The sequence below is a fragment of the Clarias gariepinus genome, chromosome 22 (genome assembly GCF_024256425.1).
Source record: "Clarias gariepinus isolate MV-2021 ecotype Netherlands chromosome 22, CGAR_prim_01v2, whole genome shotgun sequence".
Lineage (NCBI taxonomy): Eukaryota > Metazoa > Chordata > Actinopteri > Siluriformes > Clariidae > Clarias > Clarias gariepinus.
The window spans coordinates 27,873,758-27,888,619 of record NC_071121.1 but is presented as its reverse complement, the minus strand read 5'-3'; the positions used below and the strand labels follow the sequence as shown (position 1 = coordinate 27,888,619).

The following is a 14,862-nucleotide window of genomic DNA, read 5'->3' as shown; positions in this document are numbered from 1 at the left end:
TATGATGTTATCTATCTAGATGTTATAGCACCCCTAGAGGCTGAGACTGCAGCTTGTAATTGCACGGTGTTAGGATTTTTCTGGTGAGACACTCATGAGCATCTGTATACTTTGTGGACCATGTTTCAGGTCTAACATGTTCAATTAAATGTAAACAAATGCAGATAGGATTGGGGTGTTTATACAGCACATGGGTGTAAATAGCACCTGCAGTACGAAGGGGTGTTCCTGTCCAAATACTTATGAACCTGACTGTACAGACATAACCACGTTCTGAATGCAAAAAAAAAAATCTTAAGTAATTGTAGACATATACTTGTAAACAGAAGTTTTCGGTCTTGTTTTTGTGGTAGAAAAGACTCCTGCTTCACACCTGTCAACCTACAATTAGAGGGAAACATGAGAGCAATCATGACATTCCTGTACTGCTTAACCTCTCTCTCCTCCCCTTTTCTGTTTTCCGGTATAAACGGATTACTCTAAGGTTATTATGTACTCTCTCAGCATGGAGTCAGTTCTGCGATATTTGGACTTGGGTTCTGCAGGTTTGACCCTGTTGCTTAGTCTCATCTTTCTGGTTCTACTCGAGATCTTCAGGTTGAGTTTCTTGAGGAGCCGCACTCCTCCTGGACCTACTCCACTGCCCTTCTTGGGGAACCTGCACCAGTTCACTAAGGACCCGATGAATGTTATTCAATCGGTCAGTTTCTGCTTGCTTTTTTAAAATCCTAAACTGTGCTTCGTGATTGCATATACAATAAATTATCCATGCAACATAGAAGCACACCACTTTCACCTATCTTTAAAAAACTAAAAAAATTTAGCTTTTATATAATCACATTTCTACTACTTCTTTTAATATTTATTGTTGTAAATTTTCCTTTGAGATTTTATTCACATGTTTATTGTAAGTTTTATTCTAGTGCATTTCATTCCCAGTGTAAAAACATCTATGTACTGTGTATAGTTTGTGTGTATAGTGACAGTATAGGGACAGAGGTGCTGACCAGTTGCCCAGGAATTCCTTTTTAGAAATTCACGCTTGCTGTAAAGACTGTATGAACAATGGCCACTCGCTTAAACTTTTCTACCTTTGGATGGCTTTAAGCAGTGATCTGGTTTCTCTTTTGCAGTCAGGGAGGCAAACCAGGGCAACACCTAGGATTAGAGCAAAGACTTGTTAGCACAAAACCCACAGTCTGTATGTTTCTGCTAATATACTGTACCTGTGTTAGCACACCACTGCACATAGTACTGTATTTTGTTGTAGGTAGGACCAATAAAGGTTAAAGCGAATGAAACATGCGGCATAACACGAAATAATATGTACAACTAGAGACTTGTTGGGGAAGAATCAATATATTTTGCACAATTATTCAAATGCATAGAACTTTAGGTAACATGTAATTGCATACTGTAATTACATTATGCTTCACTGCTTTAGTGTCACGTCTCTAAATTCATTACCACCAGAAGTGGCATAATAGGCACTGTCCCCTTGCACCTCCAGGGTCTGGGTTCAGATTCTCGTCTCTGTGTGTACGGAGTGTGCATGTTCTCCCTGTGCTTGGTCGGTGTTATCCGGGTACTCCGGTTTCATCCCACAGTCCCAAGGCATGCATGAATACAGGATTTACCGGTAATGACAATAAGTAAGTAAAAGTTGGCCTGTGTGCAATTACAGTGTCACATGATCTCAGGGTAAATATGCCTGGTCCTGAAGGAAACACCAGGTTTTTATTTTTTTTAAAGCAATTCAAAGACCAACAAGCATGAAAGATGAACATTTCGGGCCAAAGTTCTGAAATAGAATGAGGTGTTGCTAAAATGTTTTGAGAATAGTTTTGTAACACGCACCATCAAAGGGAATACCGAGTCAAGTCGGAGGGATGTGCCAGTGCCAAAATACATCGTTACCACATCTGATATTTCATTATGGACAGCACGGTAGAACAAAGAGCAATCGTAAAATTCAGCATAAAACTGGGCAAATCTGCCACAGAGACGTTTGACATGATTCGCAAGTTCACGGCAATGCTGCAACGAGTCGTTCAAGGAGTTTTAAGTGAAAGCACATCACTAGTAGATGACAAGAGATTGGAAAGACCTTCAATGAGCACAACTGCCAAAAATGTTGAAACTATTCGACAAGATGTACATGATGATCATCAAAGAACAATCCAAAACATTGCTGTCATTGTCAGTGCTTCATACAGAACAGTCCAGACGATCCTCACATGTGATTTGAACATGGGGCATGTTGCCGTCAAAATCGTCCCCAGGCTGCTGGACCCAGAAGCAGAAGAAACATTGTATTTAAGGCTGCCAAGAGCCTATCATCTACATGACCGAAAAAAGTTAAGACAGTTACGCGCAGCTCATCCAAGTCCATACTCGTTGTCTTTTTTGCCATTTGCAGCATTGTGCATCAAGAATAAATCCTCAGGGGCCAGACCCTCATTAGCAAATTCTACTGCCAAGTTTTAGGACGTATGAGGAAGGATGTATGGTGAAAAAATAGTGGTTTTTATACCACCTCACATCAATCAGAGTTCAGTTAAAACTAAAACACTTAAGAACCTTTTAATCCCTACAGAAAGTGTGTCAGAAACCCATCACTGCTCATCACCCTGAGAACTATATCCATATATCCATATGCTGTAAAGCATGGTGGTGGTAGCATGACCTTTAGCCATATACAGAATCCAAGAAAATTAAATCTCCTGGTTTGAACCCCCTACAGTGTGACATTTAATCTGTTTTAATTAAATTCATTTACCATTCAATTACTTTAATGTTATCCTTTGCCAATGCAGATGGTGCAGTACGGTGACTTGTGCTCCTTGTACATCGGGAGGGAGCCAATAATCGTGCTGAATAATCTTAAAGTGGTAAAGGAGGCGCTGGTGGAAAATGGTACCGTGTTCTCCGGGAGGCCTTACTTACCTTCATTAAACTGGATGGCAGAGGGCTATGGTCAGTACACCTTTTCAGTTTCATCTGAACTTCTCACCAGGCATTGCTGTCCTCATGAGCTGCTGTAGATTTCATGCACAGTATGCTTTTCCAGCTAACTTTTAGGAGATGCTCGCCTGGGTTTAAGAACATGTGTGTGTACACTATGTGTGTAACTCATTGATGTATGATGGCCATGTGTGTTTAATAATCCTGGACCCATGCATATATTACACAAATAAAATAATAATGGACCCAATAATGCTTTGCATGTGTCTGTTTCAGGTATTGTAGCTGTCACATACAACCATGCATGGAAGCAGCAGCGGCGTTTTGCTCTCCACACATTACGCAACTTCGGTCTGGGGAAGAAAACGGTGGAGGAACGAGTGGTGGAGGAAGCACACTGTCTGATATCAGAGATGCTTAAATATGAAGGTCAGCCAAGTAGACAAAAGTCCTAATCAGATTTTAACAGATTCTTTAACAGAATTTGAAAGGACTGTTTAGTTGACAATACATGTTTCATGTTTTGTTTTGTTTTTTGCTTCCTTATCAAATCCATTCCTCTTCCCCTTTTTGTTTTTTACCTTTTGCCCTCAGGGAAAGCTTTTGACCCGGTGCATCCACTTTTAAATGCTGTCTCCAACATCATCTGCTCCATCGTCTTTGGAGATCGCTTTGACTACGACAATAAGCGCTTCGCTATGTTCCTGAAAATTATGAATGAACACATGTGGTTGTCTGGCTCAGCTGTAGCACAGGTGTGAGCATTAACAAGTTAATTAGCACTCGTTATACCACAGCAGGTGCTGTTTACTAATAAATATAAGGTTCTAAGCTTTGACAAATTGCCCTGGAAATAAAACTGTGTTAAAATGAAATCAGCAACCCATAAAGAATCATAAATCATAATTTTTTTTTTGTAGATCTTTAACTTAATCCCGTTTATAAAACACTTACCTGGTCCGCACCAGAAGATCCATCAGAACGGCAGTGCTTTAAAAGGGTTTATCCGTGAGATGATGGAGGAGCACAAGAAGACACTGGACACAGAGAACCTACGCGACTTCATTGACGCATACCTGGTGGAGATAAGCAAGGTAAGGAGCTCAGACTTTAAAAGATAACATACAGCCTTTATATAATTAAATCAGAGTAAAGTTCTTAGTGATGGGTTAATACACAAACTGGATTCAGTGGCTTGAGTTAACTTTGGGATTACAAAATAACATGACTTCCTATTTTGAGCAGCAGGGGTCAAATGAAGATTCCACGTTTCATGAGAAGAACCTGCTGATGTCAACCTCAGATCTTTTTCTGGCGGGGACTGAGACCACAGCCACCACTCTCGGATGGGGTCTGATCTTTATGATGAACCATCCAGAAATACAAGGTAGTGTAACAAACAGCACATAAACTCACCCAGCACTGTAATATTTGGTGTTACAACTTCAAATTTGCAATTCTCAGTGTAAACTTCACAACTCTGAAGATCTGTATAAAACCACCTGAAGGAAATGAAAAAGACAATAATGACATCACCAAAAGTCTAACTCTGGTGCAAACTTAAGTGAACAAACCACTTCCAAAATCCCATTCCACCCATACCCATTGCCCTGTGCACAATTCCAGTCCCTGGCACCTTTCTCTGTGGCTTTTGCAGACACGACTTACAGGGAAAATCTGACTCTCTTCCAGATTCCTCGGCAAAGGCCACAGGGCCTCAGGTTCCTGTTCTGGGACTATAGCGGGAAAGTAGCCAATCTGTCATGAACCACCCAGATTCGATGTTTTAACCATGAGGAGGGATTAGATGACAGCAAGTATTTAAGAATGTTTTCAAGGCCTTGGATAGCCTTTCAAAAAGGGCTTGGTAACTCCTTTGTCCACATGCTGTAGAATTACTGTAACTTTGCAGTCTTCTTGGCTGCAGACAGTTTGAGTGAGGTAATGAATCTGCAGGACTTGAAGAAGTGATCTACAATAACCAGAATTCCAGTATTGGCCTACAATGCTGGGTGCCCCATCATGAAGTCCAAGAATAGATGGGATTATGGCTGAGTATGGACAGAGAAAGTAGAAGGCCATGACACTGGATGTGAGCCTGTTTTTTTGGGGCACATACAGTAGTACCAAGCATGCTGACACATACAATAGATACAGACATCCATATTGGGCCACTAAAGTAATGAGAGTCTCTGGGATAGACTCCTAGGAGAATGGGTCTCACTGCCTTTAACTGTCTAAACAGGGTTCAAGGTTTTTGCAACCCTTTATCTAAGCCAGGTTTGTCCACCTCTACTGTATATTGGACCTTAGGGTTTGGTATTTGCAGCATTGGATCTGTTGTTAATCAGTTCTTTAGTTGTCATCCATCCAAAGAAATCATCCTGGCATCTTCCTAGCAAGGGCAGTAAGGGGTGCTGGCAAGGTGATAAGCCAGCACCGCCTAAAAGCCCAAGAATCACTGAAGAGACCAAAGCAATGCATGTTGTCACAACTCGAACCTGTCTTGGCTGAATCCATCCTTAGTTGTCCTTGTGCTGCAATAAACCCCAAAAATAAGGTTGTGGTTACATGGAACCTAGACTTCTTCGACTCGACATATACGTTGTTCCACAGAAATAGTCACGAAAGACCTAAATGTAGGTAGACAAAGAGGTAGACTGAACATACATAATGAGATGATACCAAATGATCCACAACACAGCAGAACATGTTGATAAGCCCAACTTTATAAAACTTTAAATATGAATCTCTCAGTTCTCTCTTGCCTTAATTTCAAAACAGGACCATAAAGTTCTTCGCTTTTATCCTCTCTTTTTATTTTGCCAAGAGATTTTAACTTTGTTAAATTTGTTAATTTCCTTCCTTTTTAAGACACTATTATCCTTTATCTCTACACTTTTTTTTGGCTTTATGTTACGACTGGCCTTATCTTTACTGCGACATAGATTTGTTTAAATGCCTGCTGTGGAACCAATGTCCGTATACCGAATTAGGCGTTTTAGAAGCTTATCTATACGCAGGTGATGATGAGTGTTTCACCTGATTGCATCTACGGTGGTATTGCCCAGCAACCAGAGGTGTAGGTACCCTTTGAATTTGCCTGATTGTTTGCGCATGGTGTTATAACCACAAGATGAAAATAAATAAAGCAAAGTTTTAAAAAGTTGAAACAACGTTTAAAGAGTTGACTTTTGTTAATACAATTAAATGAGTCTAACTGTAGTAACTGTAATCAATTTTGTCTATTGTATATTCAGATCGTTGTCATGAGGAGATTGTTCGTGTACTTGGTTACGATCGCGCTCCCAGCATGGCTGACCGCGCAAGCCTGCCGTACACACACGCCACTGTACATGAGATCCAGCGTGTTGGGAACATCGCTCCGATTGGTGTAGTTCATGCAACTACAGAGACGACTCAGTTACGCGGATACACCATCCCCAAGGTATAAGCTCTGAAAGCTGCCCTCGGAAAACGTTAATTATTCTAATTTCTTTTATAGTTATATCACGAAATGTAATGGTAGATATTTAATAATGTTACATTCAGAATACATGCTTGAGCTACAGTATGTATAATTACTATTTCTGATTTTTATATAATTAATATAAAATATTCCTTTTATTAATTTCGAGTTCAGGCTAGCTTTTCTTCTTATCTATGTCGTGAAAACAGTAGTTCTGCCTAAAAAATTAAAACACACCTTCGTCATATTACTGAGAAACGAGAAGGAGTAACCTGAACCGTCCTGAAGGTTACCTACTGTATAACGCTTATCACGTATGTAGGGTTGCAGGGGGCCTGGAAAAAACATGTTTATTACTAGTGAAGTGTTTTTTGTACACATTCAAATGAAGTAACTGAATTAACGATCCTGATTTAGAACAAGCAGATTAATAATAATGTTTTTTTTTGGAGCTGCACATCTTAAAGCTGCTGTTCTTAAAAATCATCCACCACTACTGACCAATCACAATCCACCATTGAACAGCATGATATTTTTATTGCAGGGAACTAAGATTTTACCCAATTTAATGGCCATAATGCAGGATAAGGAGCACTGGAAATACCCGGACACGTTTAACCCCGAGAACTTCCTGGACAAGGACGGAGAGTTCTGTAAAAACGACTCATTTGTGCCTTTTTCTCTGGGTGAGACACGATCATGAATCAGATTGCTGGGAGTGTGTGTGTGTGTGTGTGTGTGTATATTTTATTAATCGGGAATGATTTTTTTAACAATGGGAAAAAAACACATGATGACAAAATGATGACATTTATTTGACTTTTAATTTATTTCGATGGTTGTGTATACTCATATAATAATATATATATATATATGTGTGTGTGTGTATGTTTGTGTATGTGTGTATGTGTGTGTGTGTGTGTGCTGTAGGTCCACGGGTGTGTCCTGGTGAAACCCTCGCCAGGACAGAGCTCTTCATCTTCTTCACGTCTCTCCTGCAGAGGTTGAGGTTCTCCTGGCCACGAGATGCCCCGCCCATTGATATGGAAGGAATTTTTGGTGTGGTCAGGCAGCCCCGCCCATTCCACATGATTTGTCATAGTAGGGGGCACTCGGTGTTGATTTCAACCTGATTTGTCCGTTGCACCACAATTGAAAGTGAAGCGCTAAACAAGAAAAAATCTTTATCACCATTCGTATATATATATTAATGATTTTTCTGACATAAATGATAAGACATATAAAATATTTTGCCTGTATATTAGGAGTTTTTTGGACCTGAGCTACTGCAGCTTTGTCTTTACTACATGTTCCACTATCCATGCAGACCTTACACTCCACACTGCTGCCTGCTTGCCACTAAATAATCAGGCGATTGGACTTCGTAGGAAGGTTGATATAAATGCAGATGAAGGCTTTAATAATTAACACAAACAAAATGGTCAACTAGACAAAACAGAAACAATAAACCAGACAGAAATGAAAGTGATGTAACAGATGCGAGAAGAGACGCAGTGAAAACAAGGAGCTTCGATATGCAATAAGAACGCTGATTAGTAACCAACCCGAAACATCTGCGAACACGAGACTGTGATATCTGAGACAGTGGGCAAAAAAACTTTAATATCAAAGCCCAAAAAGGTTCAAAGTGACTGCAGCTATTAGCCACTAGGGGGCAACACCTGACATTCCTGGGGACATTTTTCTAAGAGAACATGATGAGTGAATGAATATATGTATTCTATACTGTACAAACCTACACATTTAATAAACAAAAGTTTCTGACCACATCTTTGTTTAAAAGTCTTGACTATTGATTGACGTCGACTCGGCCTCCACAGTCCTCTGATCTCAGTCTGATGCAGTGTCCCTGATACGTTCTCCACAAACAAATAGGCCTGATACACCGAGCCTCAACCTCATAACTTACAGGATCTGCTGCTGACATCTCAGTCAACAGCCACTAGATGGCGCAATGACCCCAGACACCTAGGATTGGCAGGCACGAGTAAATTTCATGTGACATTCAGAAATATCAACATTTACAGTAAAATATTTATACTCTTTATTTAAAAATCTTATTTGAATAATAATAATAATAATAATAATAATACACCTGTGATGAGTCATGGGACAAGAGAAGTAAATACACTCTCACTTTCACACATCCTCTATAACTATCTCAGGCCTCGTCATCACTGTTGAGTCCTTGGGTGAGACCCTTAACCCTTGACCTTCAACCCCACACAACCCTTCCACTGCATGCAGTGTCGGTCCCAGGCCTGATTAGAAAAGAGGAGCGTTGTGACAGGAAGGGCACCTGGTGTAACACCTGTCTCAGACCTCACAGAGCAAATCATCTCATTTAGCAACCTTAAAATAATAGAGACGAGCCCCAAGGGGACAAAAACCTGAAGGAAATTCCTGGTTTATTAAATATTTTAATGAAAAGTTTTGTGTTTTAAACTGCAGTCGGCCGTCCATCTGAATAAACCAGCGAATGAGCGATGGCCCGCGCGGCGCCAACGCTGGAGATCCTAATAGTCAGGTTAATGAAAATTAGCATTTCAGATGAAGGTCACTGCTCCGTAAGTAAGATTGACGATAAGCTGATGGAGGAGAGATACGGAGCGTGGACGAGGACGTCGCCTCATCACCGTGTCCTGCTGATTTACAGGAAATCTTTGCAGTAGACATTTCTGCAGCACACGTTTCTATAAACCACATCACAGCTGGAGGGAAGGAAGACTGAAGCTTCACAACATCGTTACTTTTATATTTGATGTTATGTTTCGACATGTTATTGATCATATGTGTTTTGTAAACTCTGACGTTTAACGCTAATCAGTAATGTTAGGGAAATTGCATGTTGTATAAGAGAAGGACGAAGTCCGTGTCATTGACTGTTAAAGAGTCTGTAGAAACAGTTAAAATGCGAAAGCTAATAATAATCTGCTGAAATGCAACCACGGGGGGACAATCCAATTCAATTCAATTTTCTGTACAATCCAGTGTCTTCTGGTGCCAGTTTCAAGTCTGGATAAATGCAGAGGGTTGTGTCAGGAAGGGCATCCGACGTAAAAACATTTGCCAAATCAATGATACGAATCAGAAATATCATTTCCATACCGGATTGGTCGTGGCCCTGGTTAACAACGACCACCACTGGTGCTGTTGACCTACAGGGTGCTGGTGGAAATTGGGCTACTGTTGGTCGAAAAAGGAGAGGAGACGAGACGTGTTCGAAAGAAGAGAGAGAAGAGGAAAGGCAAGAGTTTAGGAGTGATAGTAGGGACTTTGAATGACAGGAAAGGGAAGAGAGTTAGTTGATATGATGCAGAGAAGGAAGGTGGATATACTGTGTGTACAGGAGACCAGGTGGAACGGTAGCAAGGCTAGAAGCTTAGGATCAGGGTTCAAATTGTTTTACCATGGTGTGGATAGGAAAAGAAATGGAGTAGGGGTGAGTTAGATGAAGTGATGCAGAGCATCCTCAGAGGTGAAAGAGTGGTGATTGGTGCAGACTTCAATGGACATGTTGGGGAAGGGAACAGGGGTGATGAAAATGTGATGGGCAGGTTTGGTTTTCAGGACAGGAATGTAGAAGGACAGATGGTGGTGGACTTTGCAAAGAGGATGGAAATGGCAGTAGTAAATACTTTCTTCCAGAAGAGGCAGGAACATAGGGTGACATATAAGAGTGGAGGCAGAAGCACTCAGGTCGACTACATCTTGTGTCGACGTTGTAACCTGAAAGAGATCAGTGACTGCAAAGTGTTGGTAGGGGAGAGTGTAGCCAGACAACACAGAATGGTCGTGTGTAAAATAACCCTGGTGGTGAGGAAGGCGAAGAGGACAAAGGCAGAGCAGAGGACAAAGTGGTGGAAGCTGAGAAAGGAAGAATGTTGTGTAGTCTTCAGGGAGGAGTTGAGACAGGCTATGGGTGGTCAGGAGATGCTTTCAGTTGACTGGACAACTACAGCCAATGTGATCAGGGAGACAGGTAGGAGGGTACTTGGTGTATCATCAGGTAAGGGGAAAGTGGACAAGGAGACTTGGTGGTGGAATGAGGAAGTCCAGGAGTGTATACAGGGAAAGAGGCTAGCTAAGAAGAAGTGGGACATTGAGAGGACTGAAGAGAGTAGACAGGAGTACAGGGAGATGCAGAGTAAGGTGAAGGTAGAGGTGGCAAAGGCCAAACAAAGAGCATATGAGGACTTGTATGCTAGGCTAGACAGTAAGGAGGGAGAGGTGGATCTGTACAGGTTGGCAAGGCAGAGAGATAGAGATGGGAAGGATGTGCAGCAGGTTAGAGTGATTAAAGATAGAGATGGAAATGTACTGACAGATGCCAGGAGGGTGATGGGAAGATGGAAGGAGTACTTTAAGGAGTTGATGAATGAGGAAAACGAAAGAGAACAAAGGGTAGAAGAGGTGACTCTTGTGGAGCAGGAAGTAGCAAATATTGGTAGAAGTGAGGTGAGAAGGGCGTTGAAGAGGATGAAGAGTGGAAAGGCTGTTGGTCCTGATGACATACCTGTGGAGGTATGGAAGTGCTTAGGAGAGGTGGCAGTAGAGTTTCTGATTAGTTTGTTTAACAAGATCTTGGAGAGTGAGAGGATTCCAGAGGAATGAAGGAGAAGTGTATTGGTGCCAATTTTTAAAAACAAGGGAGATGTGCAAAGCTGTGGCAATTATAGAGGTATAAAGCGAATGAGCCAGACAATGAAGCTGTGGGAAAGAGTAGTGGAAGCTAGGTTAAGGGCAGAGGTGAGCATTTGTGAGCAGCAATATGGTTTTATGCCTAGAAAGAGTACATCAGATGCAGTATTCGTTTTGAGGATGCTGGCGGAGAAGTACAGAGAAGGTAACAGGGAGTTGCATTGTGTCTTTGTAGATTTAGAGAGTGGTTAGACCAGCGATGCTCTACGGCTTAGAGACAGTGGCGCTGAAGAAAAGACAGGAGGCAGAGTTGGAGGTAGCAGAGCTGAAGATGTTTGAGGTTCTCCTTGGGAGTGACAAGGATGGATAGGATCAAGAATGAGTTCATCAGAGGGACAACCCATGTTAGATGTTTTGGAGATAAAGTCAGAGAGGCCAGATTGAGGTGGTTTGGACATGTTCAGAGGAGAGATGGTAAATATATCGGTAGAAGGATGCTGAGGTTGGAACTGCCAGGCAGGAGGTCTAGAGGAAGACCAAAGAGGAGATTTATGGATGCAGTGAGAGAGGACATAAAATATATATAAACAGTGAAAATATGAACTAATCCCAGTAAAAATATTCACTTTATCTTTTCTAATTAATATCTATTGGTGCAGGTGTTTGTTTACATTGAGACAGTAGCGCATTAGTAGATTATTTTACAGTAGATTATTAAATCCCACACATAACTGTTCATAACATCACTTTTACTCCACATTTAGATTCACTGATGGTGCAGATTAAACTTCAGGCAGAGATCTAAGGACTGCTAAAGTTCTATTAAATTATGTTCTATTTAATTCCAGACAGTTTGACTTGATGCTGGACAGACATACAGACAGACATTTTTCTGGTTGTCCAAAGTATGAGTACAGATAACTTAAAAATAGTTAAGAGTTCTGACCCAATGTACAGACAAAACCTTTATTTTATTTATAGAGATAAAGCATTATTCTAATGAGCTGATTATGTACGCTACATGCTAATTAGCTATTAACCAGCCACCCTGTGATGATCGAGTAAAAAATATAAATCTACTGTGATAAAAAAATCTATTTGGAAAAAAAGTAATTATTAACACATATAAAGATAAATATAAAGGAAAATGTATTTTCTTTTTCTAATAAAAATATCTATATAAAAAATCCGATGTTTGTAAGAGAGAGAGAGAGAGAGAGAAATAAAGAGAGAGAGAAGGTGTGAGGACACAGGAGGGCGATGGAAAAAATGAAAAATGTTCAAGTATAAAAGAAGAGTGACAGCTAAAAGTGTGAAAGGAAAAGGTTTTGTGTGTGTGTGTGTGTGTGTGTGTGTGTGTGTGTGCCTGTAGAGCTGCCAAAGAGCACAAGAGCCAGATAAATGTCATGGAGACTGACAAGGTGATGAATCACCACTTTAATTCTTTTTTTCTTTTTTTGATTAAATGACTGATCATCTCTTTCTTTCTCTTTAGCACACACACACACACACACACACACACACCTATATATGCCTTTCTTTATTTAACCGTCCATTGTGTTTCTGCATTCATAAACCCTACGGATTTAACGTTAGCCTTCAGCTTTGTGTGTGTGTGTGTGTGTGTGTGTAGTCTTTTTAAACATAAATGCCTCATTACTCATGCACACCGCTCACTGGTCGTTTTCTATGCATGTGAGCGATGCTGAGCCGCGATTTTTGTGACGTCTGGACTGAGATTTTTAGTTTAAAGGCAAATTAAGATTATCTGAAATGATCGTCTCGTTCGGTTCCACGCCGCATGTGTACTTTATTTTTATTGTTTGATGTGAACATGAATGAAAAGCTGAGTTTAATACATTTCTTTAAAAAAAAACAGGCTCGTAAGGAAGTACTGTGGGTACGAGTGCACATGGTTAGCACCGTTAGCTCACTTTGTTAATTGCCGCTAGTCTGAGGCCGTCTGAGACCAATCAACAGCTGAGACACGCACTAGCTAAGAGAATTGAAACTTACATTCCAAACCTAATCATGAATGACCAAAATGGGTTTGTGCTTGGAAGGCAAGCCTTTCATAATATACGAAGAGTCTTAAATATAGTATATAAAAAACAAAATGCCAAGGACCATGCAATTCTGTCGTTGGACGCGGAAAAAGCCTTCGACAGAATTGAATGGAGGTATCTTTTCGAGGTGCTTAAGAGATTTGGGTTGGGTGAGGGGTATATTATATGGATCAAATTACTTTACAATGGTCCAGAAGCAGAAATAATAACAAATAATCAAATCTCAAAGCCCTTTAATTTAAGTAGAGGCACCCGTCAAGGGTGCCCACTGTCCCCTTTGTTGTTTTATATTCGCAGTAGAACCTCTTGCAATGGCAATTCGGAGCAGTCCTGAAATTAAAGGCATAATAATAGGTGAGAGAGAACACCGTTTATCTTTGTTTGCAGACGATATTGTTGTTTTTCTTAGTAATCTAGAACTTTTAATTCAATCACTTAACACTTTATTAACAGTATTTGGAGAGTTCTCTGGGTATAAAGTTAACAATAATAAAAGTGCCTTGTTATTATTAAATGTGGATGAAAGGAGAAACAATAAAACCAATAGGCAACATTTTTTCAGTTCTCGAGAAGGGTTTACATACTTATGAATTAAGATAGTAACAAATATAAAAGAGATTATTTCAATTAATTATGACCCATTAATTAAAAAAGTCATGGACTCGCTCGAGAGATGGAATGCAATGCCAATCTCAATGCTTGGACGTATAAATATTATAAAGATGTCAATTCTACCTAAATTCTTGTATCTCTTTCAGTCAATTCCTCTTCCTCTTCCAGCTACATTCTTTGTAACACTGAAGAAAATGTTCATAAGGTTTATATGGAATAACAAGCGTCCTCGGTTACGTCTGTCCCTACTTTATTTACCATATGACCGCGGAGGGCTTAAAGTACCAAATATAAAACTTTATTATTGGGCAGCTCAGTTATGTTCTGCTATGTATTACTTCATAGAAACAGACCCTCCTGCATGGATAGATATAGAAAAAAATGGAATAACAATTCCATTAGAGATGTATCTTTATTCTTCCTCAGTTAAAATGCTAAAAAAATCTACACATAATCCTTTTCTTAGAAATTCTATTGGTGTATGGTATGAAGCTCATAATTTTTTAGATGAAACAATTAAACTTTCGAGTCTGTCACCAATCTGGGGTAATACAATGTTTGTGCCTGGGAGAAACGATGGGGGATTCAAAAACTGGATGTACAAGGGAGCAAAACAAGTAAAGGATTTATATAAGGATGGTATAATGATGTCATTCCAACAACTGATGAGAGAATACGATATTCCTCAGAAACACTACTTCAAATATGTACAGATAAGAAGTTTTATACACTCTGAAATGGAAACTTATTCAGTACCTTCTTTGTCAACTATAGAAGAACATACTTTGAAACATTTAAGGGATAAAGGCAATCTATCTTTTTTTTTAATGCACTTTTAGAGGGTTCAAAAGAAAGTTCTATGTCCTATTTAACTGCATGGAAAAATGACCTTCAGGAAGATATTTCTAAAGATAAATGGATGGATTCTTGTTTGCTTGCACAAACATGTAGTGTCAATACTAGATGCAGATTACTGCAATATAAATGGCTCATGCGGACATATATCACCCCGGTCAAATTACATAAATTTAATCCAAATATTCCTGACAGTTGTTTAAAATGTAAACAAGAGATTGGAACCCTTTACCA

The 14,862-nt window shown here is 39.9% G+C and overlaps 1 protein-coding gene across 2 annotated transcripts; it reads left to right on the top strand.

Moving 5' to 3' along the window:
• The first annotated feature begins 503 nt into the window (after window positions 1-503).
• Window positions 504-8,215, top strand: LOC128510400 (cytochrome P450 2J2-like). Of its 2 annotated transcripts, none has more exons than XM_053482659.1 (9): window positions 504-700; window positions 2,817-2,976; window positions 3,241-3,393; window positions 3,559-3,719; window positions 3,885-4,058; window positions 4,210-4,351; window positions 6,225-6,412; window positions 6,978-7,119; window positions 7,364-8,215. In XM_053482659.1, the coding sequence occupies exons 1-9, from the start codon at window positions 506-508 to the stop codon at window positions 7,564-7,566; spliced, it is 1,518 nt and encodes a 505-aa protein (XP_053338634.1). In that variant the 5' UTR covers window positions 504-505; the 3' UTR covers window positions 7,567-8,215. The 2 variants fall into 2 exon arrangements, with proteins under 2 accessions (XP_053338634.1, XP_053338635.1); XM_053482660.1 differs by lacking the exon at window positions 504-700 and adding an exon at window positions 1,439-1,652.
• Window positions 8,216-14,862: the final 6,647 nt, after the last annotated feature.

What these genes read in the sequence shown, in the direction of transcription:
- LOC128510400 (XM_053482659.1), top strand. Translation starts at nt 506, where the DNA reads ATGGAGTCAGTTCTGCGATATTTGGACTTGGGTTCTGCAGGTTTGACC. An exon ending in CGATGAATGTTATTCAATCG is followed by an intron (nt 701 to 2,816) that starts GTCAGTTTCTGC and finishes TTGCCAATGCAG; the next exon opens with ATGGTGCAGTACGGTGACTT. An exon ending in CTGGATGGCAGAGGGCTATG is followed by an intron (nt 2,977 to 3,240) that starts GTCAGTACACCT and finishes TGTCTGTTTCAG; the next exon opens with GTATTGTAGCTGTCACATAC.